This window comes from Phyllostomus discolor, chromosome 2 (genome assembly GCF_004126475.2).
Source record: "Phyllostomus discolor isolate MPI-MPIP mPhyDis1 chromosome 2, mPhyDis1.pri.v3, whole genome shotgun sequence".
Classification (NCBI taxonomy): domain Eukaryota; kingdom Metazoa; phylum Chordata; class Mammalia; order Chiroptera; family Phyllostomidae; genus Phyllostomus; species Phyllostomus discolor.
The window spans coordinates 91,483,402-91,499,000 of NC_040904.2; the positions used below are offsets into that span (position 1 = coordinate 91,483,402).

Consider the following 15,599-nt stretch of genomic DNA (forward strand, 5'->3'; position numbering starts at 1 on the left):
AGCAAAAACTGTGCACCTCTCACTAAATCTCTTTTCTGCTCTGTAATATTCCCAGAATTTCTCTGCTTTAGCACTCAGAAGCAACACACTTTTCTTATACAGACAATACATAAACAAATGGGCATGACTGTGTTCCAGTAAAACTTGATTTACAACATAGGGAATGGGTTGCATATGACCTGTGAGCCATAGTTTGCCAACCTCTGCTGTAAACAATCTACAGAGAAAAACACCTGTGCATTGTTTTCCCAGAGCCATGCTCATACTGATTAAGGTTCTTACTTTGGAAGATCATGCTTATGTTGCACCAGTAGTCAGCTCTGTACTTAAGCTGGTCTTTCTTCCAATGTTAAGAAGGAATTTGTAGGCTCTCAATCATCATCCACTTGCGTAAAATACAAAAATACAAAGTGAATAAAACAATTACTTCTCCTGGGCATAACCAATGAGTAATAAGGCCTTTGCTAGGGCAAACTCTGAACACATCAGAAAGATCCTCAGGCTTCTTTAAGTTTGAGGAAGTGTACCCAGGGGGTTTGGGGTGGGAAAGTGTTGGAAATGGCAGGCACAGCAGCAAGAAGTCACAGAGAGCACATTGTGTTTGGGAAACTGGGTTGAACAACCACCTGTTGGACGAACGATATGATTTGAGAGAGATGTAAAGTATAACAGGCAGCATCAGGAAATGCAGGTGGGGGACATGACAGGGCCCAAATCAAGAGCAAATGTGTGTATCATGCTAACAGGTCCATCTTGTTTGGATGGTGTGGGAGGAAGAAGATGGTTATTTTGCCAACTTATTCATATGCTCTCCATAGAACTGCCCTCCCCCACCTCCTCAGAGATTAATAACAAGGAATCATTGTATGACAGGCGTCAGAGACAGCTGTCCGTGCCATCTGCAGCCAACAGCAATGACAACATTTACAACAATGAGAATAAAACATAGATGAATCTAGATCACAAGAAGAAATTCTCCAGTATGCTCTGTGATATCAATGACATAACTTAAATACTATATGGTTTTCCCTTAAAGTAAATTACAGAATAGAACCAATAGTGTAATTTGTAATTAAGTGTGCACATAGTAATTGGTATCAGATACGTGATGCTATTCCCAATGCCATTTTATCTGGAAAATCACAAACACCCTAGCCTCAGTATCTGTTACCCATACTTAACTCACATGTTCCTAAAGTCATCAGATACTTTTGGTATTTGTAGATTGTTTCATATTGCTAATAGGAATATTTTATAGTAAAATAGTGGAAATTTTAAGGAATCCATGTAGATATATAATAAGTCAAATATTTCAGCCTCTCTTTCATTCCTAGCTCCCTTCTCACACACAGACAGAGAAATGTAGCCAAGTGAAAGTTTTATGAAACAAATAGACACTTTAGAAAGAGCATAATAATACCAACAGTTTCAAGTTCACGGGTGTTACATCCAATCTCATAGTTGTATCATTGTTTCTACTCTTGCTGATAAAGCAATTTTTATGGGGTTACAGATTTGTAAACTGTGTGGTCACTTTTCAAATACTTCAAAATATTACCTGCTGTATTTGTGTTATCAGGTCTTGGTTAAACGTCACTTTCCCCAGGAAGCTTTCCCTGACCTCCCCATCTTGGCCGGTGTCCCTCCTTTCATTCCCATGGCCCCTGCGCTTCACCGTCACAGCACTCAGCACGGTGCCTGGCTGCCCACCCATCATCTAGGCTGCAGGCTCCTTAAACGTGGCCCATGTCATTGCCATCCATCACTACATCCCACTGCCTTGCCTATTAAAAGGCCCTCAATAACGCTTTGTTAAATGGAAAAACACACACACACACACACACACACATGAAGTTTTTTGGGAGAGAGACTAAGTCAATACTTTAACTTTCTATTACTATACTTTTATTCATTGTAAATGTCTGCTTCATCCTTTCAGGCTCAGTGAACCCTCCAACAGATCCTACATGCAGTGCTACAGAATCCACCCTCAGCACCCAGCCTTCTCCAGCCATGAGCACGTCTCCGACAAGTAAGGAGCTTTTCATACTGTTTTAATTTCCACAAACTATCAATCCTTTCATGAACCATATTGATAAAAAAAATTTTAAAAATTATATCATCCATAACCATTTCTAACTTCTAATGTTTTAGATAAACATATTAAGTATTATTCTCATGGTTTCCAAGAGTTAGCACAACTTCCAGAGCCCTACACTTGAAGCCCTGGCAAAATCAGGGTCAGTAAGTACTCAGTGAGAAATTAAATTCTGTACTTATTATTAAATAGGTTAATATATTGACAGTCCTCCTCCACAGCTGTGTTCTCAGTGGGGTGTTTCAGGAATTGGTTGTAATTGGAGAGCCTGTAGACCAGATGTAGGTAAATAGTTTTAAACTTAATTTTTTTCTGCTTCACATTAATTTTGAGCAAGTTGACTAGTGAGGACTGTGAACTCAGCCTCCCAATAGCGGTATTAATAGTGAGGTCAGGCTGGGGCAGTGTTGCTACGGCAAGGGGATGACACTGACTTTCAGAAGTTGACACTGATGCAAACAAATCATTAATTTTCAAGTCCATGGCCTTTGTGTTTAACAAAGAACCATGGTAACTTTGTCTAACACACACACACACACACATGTTCTCTGTGGAGCAGAAGTAAGGTTTTCATCCTTATTTAATTAAAACTATTAATTTTAACTCAAAATGAGAACAGGGAGTGGAATGAAACAGAAGCGGTCGGTGGAGGTGACCAGCTCCTGGAGCCTGTCCCCTTTGGCACATGCCCTGCAGCCGCTGTCACAGCTGATAGAGTTCAGAAATAAAGAGTGTGGCAGAGGGAGAAATGCCTGCAAATCTCCTGTTAGAAATTTTATATTCATCTGATTTTTCCTAGTTCTTAAGATTTTGTCATTTTCTTTTCAAGTTTCTTTTTCTTTCTCTTCTAATTTCTCACTCAGCAATAAACCATAGTAGATTATAATATTCTTCATTTAACAAATATTAGCATATTCAAAAATAAAATCTTAAATGTCTGTAGTACTGTATGAATTTTTTGTCTATTGCTTCATAGCAAATTACCTCAAAATTTAGCAACTTATAATATATATATTGTCTCAAATGGTTTCTAGAGCCCTGGCTGGCATACCTCAGTGGATCAAGTGTGGGCAGCGAACCAAAGGGTTGCCAGTTTGATTCCCAGTCAGGACACATGCCTGGGTTGTGGGCCAGGTCCCCAGCAGGGGGTGCATGAGAGGCAACCACACATTGATGTTTCTCTCCCTCTTCCTCCCTCCCTTCCCCTTTCTAAAAGTAAATAATGTCTTCTTAAAAAATGGTTTCTATGGGTCAGAAATCAAGGGTAGCAAAGCTGGATGGTATGGCTAGGGTTCTCCAGGGGGGTCGTACTCAAGCTGTTGGCTGGGGCTTCAGTTATGTGAAGGCTTCACAGGGTCGGAGGGTTCTGTTTTTAAGCTAGAGCATGTTGGCAGGAGACCTCAGCTCCTCACTGCATGGCCTTTCCATGGGGCAGTCACAATGTGGCAGCTGGCCTCCCCTAGACCAAGTAATTCAAGAAACAGGGTGAGCAAGACAAAAGCCACACTGCCTTTTTACGATCTAGTCTCCAAAATTGCACACCATTACTTTTGCTTTATTCTGTTTGTTGTTAGAAGCAAGTCACTAAGTCCAGCTCATACTCAACAAGAGGAGAATATGCTCCACTCCTTCAAGACGTGGAGCATATCAAGGAATTTGTGAACAACTTAACACCATCACATTCAGTCACTTAGAAAATATTGGCACATAAAATGTAATGTGGTTTGATCTTCTTTATTATGACAGATAGACAGAACAAGCATTATCATTCCCATTTTCCAGATGGAAACACTGAGATGCTGACAGCATAAATGGTCATGTGATAGTAAGTGGCCAAGTTGGTATTCACAAAAAAGTCTTCTGATGTTAAATCTGGTTCTCACTACATGAGATACCATGTTTTCTCTGTCTGATCTAAACACAATGCATAAAAACAGGAACATATTTGTTTTGCCTCCGAGCACATGCTTAGCACAGAATAGGCCAGTAAAAAATGTTAGTTGAATAAATGAATGAATAAAAAAATTAAAGAGAATAACATTCCTTCACTATATGGATATCATTTAATACACTCTATATGTTTAAAAAAATGATAATTTGTCCCTGCCTTCAGAAAGGTTGCAGAGTACATGGAGAGAGAGGACTTGCACACATGGAAATGATGAGTCAAAATCATAAGGTGAAAGGTGTTGCCTCTTACAGAATTACAATACACAGGGAGCCTTGCTGATGTGGCTCAGTTGATCATCCTGTACACCAAAAGGTTGGGGGTTTGATTCCAGTCAGGGCACACACCTAGGTTATGGATTTGATCCCAGGCTGGGGCACATATATATGGCAACTGATCGATATTTCTCTCTTACATCAGTATATCTATCTATCTATCTATCTATCTATCTATCTATCTATCTCCCTCTCTTGCTTTTTCTCCCTTCCTCTCAAAAGAATTTCCTAAATGCACAAGGAAAGGTACAGACCAATAAGTCTTAGGCTTTGAGCAAAGATAGGTCTCCGTGAGTTTATGAACTTGGGTGTTGGCCAGGAAAGATGAAATAAGCTGATTCTTGAAGTGTGTGTTATATTTATTTGACTCAGCTGAGAGCTTTATAAACATTCTAAACAAAGAGAAAAAACTGAGCAGTTGTTCATTGGCAAAAATATTGATGAGAATTTGAGAAAATATTAGTGGCTAAGCCTGGGTCAGAGGAGCAGCATTGCGTGGCAAAGAAGCACAGATGGTTATTGGAAAGTGCATAATAAAGAGAGCCTTAAGAAATGATTTTCCTTAAAAAATGGGTCAGGGACCCCATTAAAAATTTTTTTAAAAGGAAACGATGTAACCCATTTATTACATATTTACTGAACCCTTAGTATGTACCAGATACTCTTCTAGGTGCTGAAAATGCAACAGTGAACAAAGGAGGAAAAATCATGCCATATGACCCCTTCTTCCAGCTGTAAGCAGAAATGAATTTCTTCTCGCTGACTTTTCTATGGGATTAGTTGCCATACATCACATGTTGTCATCAGACCAAGCACCATTCTTATGTCTGTGAAGAAATTCAAGGAAAGGAAAAGGACAATGTTACCCTTCGGGACTCCACAATTTATTAGAGCTCTCATATTAAGGAAGGAAAGAGATCACAAATAAATATACTTGTTAGAAAACAGAAAATCACTACCTGATCTACTGTCACACTGTGTGATATAGTTGGGAAATTTCTGAAGAATCAAAAGACTTCCTTAAAATAAGGACCCACCCACCAGGTTGGACTTCGTGACTGTTTTAGATCAGTGGTTCTCACCAGGGTAACTTTGCCCCCCAACGTCCAGGGGACATTTGCTAGTGTATGGGGACATTTTAAAAAAATTCTCACCCAAGGCATGTTTATCAATTTTACAGGGAGAGGAAGGGAAACAAAGAGAGAGAGAAAAAAATATTATATGAGAAAGAAACATCGATTGGTTGCCTCCCTTATGTGCCCCTACCCAGGGATTGAACCTGCAACCTAGGCATGTGCTCTGACTAGGAATCAAACTTGCAACCTTTTGGTGTATGTGATGACACTCCAACCAGCCGAACAACCCAGCCAAGGCTTTGAGCACTTTGCCACAATGGGAAGCTGGGAGGTGCTACTAACTTCTCATATGTAGAGACCAAGGATGCTGTTAAATGCCATACAACACAGGACAGGACAGCCACCACAACAAAGAACCATCTGGTCCAAAGGTCACTAGTGCTGAAGTTGAGAAACTCTGTTTTAAATCAGGCTCTGATTTAAGAGGAGCTATTTTTTACTTTATAAAATTTCAACCTCTGTCAAGATAATAATAATAGATTATGTTTGGAACAATTCTCAGTCTGATTTTTATGTCAAAAAACATGTTAAATCAGTGGTTGAGAATAACTAAATAAAAATTATATTCTTAGAATAATCAGTGAATTACAACCGAAAAGTCCAAATTTTGTCTTGGCAAGCTGGAGGGTGATAATCACTGGCTACCTCGGAAGCTGGTAGGATTCACCCTTGTGTATTCTTTTAAGAAAGGAAATGAGCAAGATGGAACATGTCTTGGGAGCCCATTTCAAAAGACGAAGGTTTTATTTCAAGTTCTAAGATGTAATGAACTGCATAATTCAGTTGTAACCATTAAGCTACTTATTTTCCTGCAAACATCCAATTCATTTTTCCCCTCAATAAAAGGGTAGGTTTTAAACAAATGTTGACAAAAATGGAAACATTCTTTAACTAGAGGAGATCCTTGTAACTCATAACAAACTTCATGAGTTACCCAGGGAAACCCACTTCAATTCAACCTGAACTAATTGGTGTTTGCTGAGTCCCAGCTGCATTTTCTGTCCTCGGAAAAGACAGGAGGCTGACAAGCTAAGTGGCAAGATGAAACAAGCCCACATGGAACAATCAGAAATGCCTGACCAGTCTAGTGTGGGACAATACTGGCATAACTCAGGGGTTTCTCCTGCCCCAAGGAGCTCCATGCACTGTCTACAAGGTTTTATTCAACAACAACATGCCAGGAATTTTTGAGGTGCTGGGACATGGTGATAAACCAGAAAGGCAGGGCCCCACATACACAGAGCTTATGTTCTGGCAGGGCCTGCTTGCCTAGCCTCCCATTTCGCTGCCCACCAGCCCACAGACCCTCGTATCATTATGGCTGTGCACAACCATTGGACTTGATGATATTGTTTTTAATATTAAGCCCTCTCTCAAAACTTAGCTGGTCCCCACAGTCTGGATATTTCCTAGATGCTGTGAGTAACCATTGGCAGGCTCCCCAGGAGAATGCACCTGATCCTGGGCAAGTGGGAGGTCAGACACTGAAGAAGCAGTTGCCCAGGGGATGCAATAAACTACTGATTTATGAGCAAGCATGTCAGAAAAGAGTGGGGGGTTGAACTGGAAACCATGCCATTGGATAAAAGTAGTCAAATATAAATCACAGGGGAAGCAGACAGGATCAGCTGTGGGTCTCAATACTGGGCTCTAAAGCTAAGAGGGGGTTCCCAGAGACAGTCTGCAAGGCAGTGAGAAGACTGGTGATGTTCTTGTGATAGCAACTTTTGACACCTTCACTTGTCATGCCTGCTTTAAAGTGTCCAGAGGCCTCCCTGCTGTCTGATATTTTCCACCATTGTTACATGTTATGTATCCAGGCATGGAAAAGTAAGAAAAATAAGTAAGTGCTAACGGTGAGGGGAACAGAATCAGGGAGGTCTGCACAGGAAGGAAGTCAGGGAGGCGTCTGGAAGGAAATATGGCCCCAAATGGAAGGAAGATGAGCAACAAATATTCAGACAATACCTTTGATCAAAAACAAAATAAAATGAGTGCAGGACCTATGAAGACAAACAGGGTGAGTGCTGGCAGTGTTTGGGAGGCGGCTGTAAGGTGGCTCGGGTGAGGTGGAACTAGGTGAGGATGAACTTAAACTTAGTGAACTGTGGACTTGAGATGTGTCCATCACCATCACCAGACAGCCACTGTGGGTGAGTAAAGCAGAAGCTGTGTTTATGGTAAGTAGTAGCAGCAAGAACAAGGAGCAAGAAGACCAAATGATGTAGATTTTAAGTGATTTAAAGTGGTGATGGTCTGAATTAGAATGGGCACACATAGAAATGGAGAGACTGCATCAGAGACTCAGCAGGGTTGTCTGCCTAGTCACGGGGTACAAATAAAAGGTTTGTAGACAGCTGCCATACAAAGGGCTCCCAGTTTTCTTCCTAGTAATTACATGAGGTATTTTACCATCTTCCATGATTGTATCAATAGTAGCAAGCAATAATATTCACGGTATTTGTTCATATTTGAGTGCCTCTAATGTGTCTGGCACCACCCTAAACTAGTAAATGGATTACCTCATTTAATTCTCACAATGACACAATAGGTACTGTTATTATCCCCATTTTACAGATGAAGATACTGAGGCATAGGAGTTAAATAACTTACCCAATGTCATACAGAAAGTGGAAGAGCGGGCATGGAACCCAAACAGTCAGAATTCAGAGACTGAGTCCTATTCCCTCCAAGAGCTCCTGATGGGTGCTCAACAATTATCTGTAGACACTGACTAAATCCCTTCTAGTGTGAAGCTGGCAGAGCTGCTCTGAAAAGGCTGGCATGAGAGCTGTGCCTCTTTAATCCTTCCCTTCTCTGGACCAGCATTTTCTGAGAAATGCAGCCTCTGGGAGTGAGGCCCGCTTCCGCAGTTGGAAATAAATCAGAGAAAAAGATGCTCCTCTTTTTGTTACCCCTTCTTTTCCCAACATTATTGTAATTCTTATTGCCCAGAGATATGTGTGGAATCCATGCAAAACTCCAGTGCTCTCCGGTAAATTCTAGGAAACCTGGTCATTATACCTTCCTCACCACATTTCACCTGGGGCACATGTTACAAACTATTAAAGAATTTATTTCTTTATTTTCCCATACCCGTCACTCACAAATCAGGGGTAGCCTTCTTAATGACTAGTTTAGTTCAGATATTTGTTTATCCAGTTTCCCGCCTTGGAGTAGGATGTCTCTGGGAAAAATTTATCGCACAACCTGTCTTTCAGTTCATTTCGTAATTATTGTCTACAAATGCATTATGTGATGTGTGATGAGCTCTATCCTTCTTACTATTGTCTTCCCTCGAGAGAGTCCTGCAAACCCTGTCTAGACCAGTAAGCCAGCAAAACACATTGTCTTCAGTCACCCAGAAGCACGTGTTTCCCCAAACAGTCTGCCTCCAACCTGGAAACAGGGCCTTGTGCAGGGATTAGGATCTCACACCATGTGTCTCCTTCATGCGGGCCGGAAGGTCAGTACCCACCTCATCCTGAGGTTGAGGGTCAATGAGGCTGACTCAGATGTGTTTGAACGCAGTTGATAGCCTATATATACTCTTTTAAGCGCACTTCTCCAGTGAATGTTGGCACAGGTTTAAAGGCTAGTTGTGCTGCAGGTGATGAAATTGATGGAGGTGTTGTAATTGATAGAGTACAAGTACACATTTGTTGAGGAGATTAGGTGGCTATGCCAATAGATGCTGTGTTGATGGAATGGAAGGCCAATGAAAATATTATTTGAGAAAGTAAGTTTCAGGTTCAATTTAACACAGGAAAAAGGTAAAGTCTTGAATAATTTAGTTTGACTGATAAGATCACTCAAGCAATAATAGCCTAAATTTATAAATAACTACCTTTGCAGTTAATAAATAAGCTGGTCTAGGTAAGTTAGCAAAAATTAATTTTTTCCCAGCATTGCCTGATAAGAAGGGTTCTATTGAATAGTTTCTAAAGAAATTTCAGCCCTGGCTGGAGTAGCTCAGTGGATTGAGCTTGGGCTGTGAACCAAAGTGTCGCAGGTTCGATTCCAGTCAGGGTACATGCCTGCATTGCCGGCCATGACCCCCAGCAACCGCACATTGATCTATCTATCTATCTATCTATCCATCTGTCTATCTACCGCCCTTCCCTCTCTAAAAATAAATTTAAAAAAATAATAAAAAAAGAGAAATTTCAGGCAGACTCCTTTGCTTTTTCTTTTTTCTTTTTTTGGTGATTTTCACATAATACATTTTGTCTGGTCTCTTTCAGTAACAAGACCAGATCCCTGTCAATAATTTAAAAGTCTTTTCAAACATAATGTCAAAACTCGTGAAAGTTAATTTGGTCCAGAACTTCTGCCCCTCCTCCCATCCGCAGCCTGGGTCTGTGTCAGCTGTGGAAGCCTGGGTGTGAGGTTGTGTGAGGTTGTGAGCTGTGTGTCTGTGGGGGTGGGGGGGAGATGCGGGAGATGTCTTCATGATTTCCTGGCTTCTTCCTCTCTTCCACTCCTAGTCATTGGCTTGAACATATTTTGGGGGATCACAAGGTAGAGGAAAACCAGGAGAGGTAAGTGGGGAAGGACCTTCTTTGTCATGCTCTCCACAGTCTGACTTCGGTGCTCTCTGGATGGGGAGAATAAAACGGTCATCTCCACCTCATGTGGCGCCTTGGCACATTCCTCAGAAACCTGTGACTGGCCTGTGGCTGCTGTCTCTCTGGTGCAGGTTACACTTCTCCTCCAGTTTTCTGCTTCTTCCTTCCTGCAGCCCTTGAGCTTTGGGAGGCCTATCCCATATGGGGGCTACTTAATTTCTCTTCAGTATTCTCCCTGGATGAAAATTCTTTGCATGGCCTTCAGTTTTGTCTGGGCAAATAGGCGCTTTGGCCTCTTATTTCAGAAAAGTAGTTCTTTTCCTCATTATGGTCATATCTGTCTTCACTAGGCCCATGTAGCACTGCCAGCCAAGAATGGGCTCCCAACATATCTTCTTCAACCTGAGTCAGGCATTGGTCCCCTTTTCCCCAAACTTCAGGGCACATAGGCCAGGCACCCTGAGAAGGACAGTGTTGGCGGCAGCACACTTCCTAGGTTCTCACCATACCATGAAGCCATAGTAGCAAAACAGTGCAAGACTGTCATAAAAAAAAAGACACATAGGCCAATGGAGTGGAATAGAGAGGCCAGAAATAAGCCCTAGTATATATGGTCAACTAATTTTCAACAAGGGTGCCAAGAGTACACAAGGGGAAAGGATAGGTTCTTCAATAAATGGTGCTTGGAAAACTGGATATTCATATCTAAATAAATGAAATTGCACCCTTATCTTATACCATATAGACACTCACACACACACACATGCACACAAAACCCTCAAAATAGATTAAAGACTTAAACATAGACCTGAAACTGCAAAACTCCTAGAATAAAGCATAGGGGGAAATTCCTTGACATTGGCCTAGGCAATGATTTCTTAGATATGACACCAGAAACTCAGGCAACAAAAGGAAAAGTAAAAAAGTACACTATGTCAAAATAAAAAAAAATTGTACAGCAAAGGAAACAATAAGCAAAATGTAAGGCAACCTATGGATTGGGAGAAAACATTTGCAAGTCATATATCTGATAATGGATCAATGTCCAAAAGGTATAAAGAAATCATGGAACCCAATATTAAAATAAGAAACAATGTGTTAAAATATGGGCAAAGGACATGAATAGACATTTTTCCAAAGAAGACATACAAATGGTCAGCAGGTATATGGAAAGATGCTTAACATTACTAATCATCAGGGAAATGCAAACCAAAACCACAATGAGATATTACCTCACACTTATTAGAGTAGCTATTATCAAAAAAATAGAATATAACAAGTGTTGGCGAGGATATGGAAAAAGGGCATCCTTGTACACAATTGGTGGGAAGGTAAATTGGTGCAGATACTATGGAAAACAGTATGAAAAGCATAATAAAAAACAGTTTTTCAGGTTTCTCAAAAAACTAATGTAAAACTACTAAAGATTCAGCAATCCCTCTTCTGGGTATATACACAAAGGAATAATATTAGTCACCCCTAAGAGATATCCATGTTCTGATGTTCATTGCAGCAGTATTCACAATAGCCAAGATATGAACACCATCTGTTTCCACTGATGGATAAAGAAATCATATGTATGAAGTCATATATATATATCCATCTGTGGATTTCTGATACACATATATATGCACACATATATATAAACAAATAATTAGAATATTATTCATTCTAAAAAGAGGAGATTCTGCCATTTGCAACAACATGGATGAACCTGGAGCACATTATGCTAAATGAAATAAGCCACACACAGAAGAAAAAAGTGCATGATCTCACTCATAAGTGGAATGTAAAACAGAAGACAAATGCATGGAAACAGAGTAGAACAGTAGTTACCAGGGATGGGGAGGTGGGGGAAATGGGGAGGTGTTGGTCACAGGGTGCAAAGTTGGAGTCATGTAGGACCAACAAGTCTGGAGACCAAATGTATGCATATTAACTACAGGTAATACTACTGTATTGAATATTGGAAACTTGCTAAGAAAGTAGATTTCAGGAACCATCATCACATGCATACACAAGTGATAACTATAAGAGGAGATAACTATATGTCAATTAGCACATAGTAATCATTACACTATGTATATGTACCTCAGATTGTCATGTTGTGTCCCTAAATATATACAATTTTATTTAAAAATAAAATAAAAATAAATAAAATAAATGTAGTGAAAATGAAATAAACATGATGAGGTGATATTTTACTCATTGAAATATCCACAGAAAGCTAAAGTTTTCGGCAGCAGTATGATGGATTGGCGAATAATAGACATAGTTCCTAAAGCATGGCTAAAACTGGGGTTGTTTGAAGGAAATGGGGAAGACAAGACAAAGGAGAAAAGGAAGAATATTTGTATGGGTAGTTCCTTTCTCAACGGGTTATTAAAATCAACAGAAGAGACTAGACATGCAAACCACCTAATATAGTACCTGGTTTATAATAAGTGTCAAATGTTGCATTTTATTATTAGTCCCCTTAAATCCTTTTGGAACTCAAGGAAATTGGAATGGTTGATTAACTACCCAGTCTGTCTAAGTTTTATGTGTGTCTTAATAAAAACAAACAATCTAGTCCTAGAAGTATGTGTCTACTTGAGATGGATTCTGGTGTAAGTAAAACCCACCAGAATCTTGGTCACATGGGTAGAGAAGGAAAGTGGGTGGTGAAGAAGAGTGGATATCTACAAAGTTAGCATGAAAGGCCACATGTTATATCCAAGTAATATCTTATGACCCCACTACACTATTCTCTCCCTTTTCTCATTTCACTTCACACAAATTGGCCTCCTTACTGTTCCTCCAACATGCCAAGGTTTCTCCCACCTCAGAGCCCTTTTACTGATTCCCTCCACCTGGAAAAGTCTTCCCCCAGAAGTCCACATGTCCCATACTTCATCTTCTTCTAGTTGCCGTTGGAATGTCATGTTCTTGATCTGAGTCCAAGATAATTCTATTTAAATCTGCAGCTCCCTCTATCTCACTTCTTGTCCCCTTTCTATAGCATCTCGTTAACATCCTGTATCATTTCTTGTCTAGTTTGTCCCCAGAAGAAAGTAAATCCCATGAGGGCAAGGGTGTGTGTGTGTGTGTGTGTGTGTGTGTGTGTGTCTGATTTGCGTGCTGAAGTATTTTTAACACTTAGAACTGTGACTACTCCTGATTATCAGTACATATTAACAACTCAATAAATTTGGAGGGAAAACTGAAGGATATTTTTTAAAGTACATGGGAGGAATATATTAACAAGGGAAGGGTTTTGGGACCTGCAGAGGAAACCCCTCCCCCAAAAAGCATCAGCTCAGAGCATGAAGGTTGGGGAAGCTGAGAGGTGAGGGTGGGTGAGGCAGAGGCAGCAGCTATCAGAGGCCTTCTCTTCTGGGTAGTTGTGTGCTAGGCACCATGACTGAGCCCTTTCATGGCGCAGCCCTGGTTCTGCTGATGCAGGCTGTACTAACGCTAACAACAGTCCACAGGACTACCAGAGTAGGATGAATACAGTCTTTGGTGTCAGATAGCCTTGGGTTCAGTTCTTGGGTTCAATTCTCTGTCACCTACTGGCTCTGTAACTTGGGGCAAGTCATTTTACCTCTCTAATACTGCTTTCTTATCTTAAAAAACAGGAATAACATTTTATCTAGTTAATATAGTTATTGTGAGCATCAAATGTGAAAATGTGAAAAAAGCAACTACAAAGCAAAGACCCACATGAGAAGGCATGCCCTGACAAAAAGAGGAGCCTAGAAAACAATATTTATCTCAAATAAATCGACCTGTAATTTGTACTTTTTTAATTCCACCAAGGAGGAAACAATGACCAAATCAACATTTCTTTTATTTTTATTACCATTTATTCTTTATTCTCCACTTACCTTACATCACACTGCTCACCTGTCTCTTTTATTTGGCACATAGTAGTTCCTTAATGAATGATCTTTAAAATTTAAATTGCTTGGAAAGTATTTTAATATTTCTCCCTAATTAACCCACCATGAATTTTCCTGCCTTTCTCTTCTCCAGCAGTGAAAGGAACAGCCCTTGGGAAGGTGGCAGAAGTCTGGGTTAAGAGATCTGGTTCTGCTTCAGGACATCCTGAGGAGCCAACTAGAGTTAGCTCTTACAGAACACGTTTCTGTCTTCTCTGTTCAACCCAGAACTGACTAGAGGTGTCTTTTGACTTAATTGAATTTCCAGTGATAATATGAATGGTTAATTTTTAATTTTAGTGAGAATATTTTTAAAGGGTATTGAAATAGAAATGGGCTAGGAAGGTTTTAAACCTTCTCATCTAATCTCATGGTAGTTTATGAAATAATATAAACAAGATATTTTGTACAAAGTATTTTCTTCTAAACCCCTTTCCTGGAAACAACTTATTATACTGTACCTCTGGACACCAGTAAGATTTAATAATAACAAACATTCAGACTGAAGAAGAAATAACTAGCAAACAACCCTGTCACTGGGTTTAGCACATTATTTATGGACATACTAAGTTATAATATAGAACTAACTACTAAGTATTGAAGAGGCTTTGCTGCCTTGTGAAGAATAAACTTAACCTTGATACTGTGATCAATATGAATTTATTTTTACGTATTTCAGTATTTACTGCTGGTCTCTTTATGATAATTCCATACCTGGTGGTTTTCTTTTGACTGGAGTACTTAATTAGGTGAATTTTTCAACAAAAGTATCTTCTGATTTTTCATTTATATGAGGATGGTATTGTGTTGCCTTTATATATAAATGGCTACTTTCTTTGTATAAGTTGGCTAATATTTTAAATTTATATAAAATTATGTCTTTAGCTCATCACTATTTTCTTCTATTATACCTTCAGATTTTGTTTCTAAAATTCTTCTTCAGTTGCTCTTTTTTAAAAAATCATATCTATGTTCTCCATCTTCCAATTATCTCTTTCATCTTAATCAGTATAAGTCATTTAAAGACTTGGCTAGAAGGAATATAAAAACAATTTTTAAAAAATGCTGTACTTGGTGTCAAGAGACAGTCAGATATGTCCTCTTATAGGTCCAGGAGCTCCTGGTCAGGCTCTAGGAAGGGGTTGTTTACAAGCACAACAGCAACAACAACAAAACATTGTGAAATAAACAGTGTTCCAGCACCCATGTGCCACAGTTAGAGCAGTGTCCTACTGAGGCTGTAGGTGTATATTGAGACATGTAATGTGCCCCAGTTTCACACACACATCAGTTTAACACTCAGAACAAACACTCCTTGAGAACTTGTAACCGTCAGCCAGGAATGGACACGTACCACACATTTATCCTCTGCCTGAAAGCTCTCACCACCTCCCTCTCCTGCCCCAATTCTTCTGCTACTTCCCCAGGAGAGCTTTTCTGGGACTCAGACTCAGCCTTTCCTTTTTTGTGTGTTCTAGTATTTGAATTGATTTATTAATTCTCTGGTTGATGAATCCTCCATAAACTTAAACTCCATGGAAACTGATCATTGTACCCCTCGTGTGAAGCACAATGCTTGAAAGATAGTCTCCCAAATGCCAGGTGAATAAATGAAAGAATGAGTGAAGTGACCAGGGAAAGGTTAACAATG

At 39.8% G+C, this 15,599-nt stretch overlaps 1 protein-coding gene across 3 annotated transcripts in view; it reads left to right on the plus strand.

Moving 5' to 3' along the window:
* The window catches only part of CD96 (CD96 molecule), an 87,896-nt gene that overhangs the window by 47,357 nt on the left and 24,940 nt on the right, over positions 1-15,599 (plus strand). For all 3 annotated transcript variants that reach the window (XM_036018067.1, XM_036018068.1, XM_036018066.1), the window contains exon 8: positions 1,940-2,032. In XM_036018067.1, the coding sequence (XP_035873960.1) occupies positions 1,940-2,032 (93 nt within the window). The remainder of the gene's footprint in view (positions 1-1,939; positions 2,033-15,599) is intronic.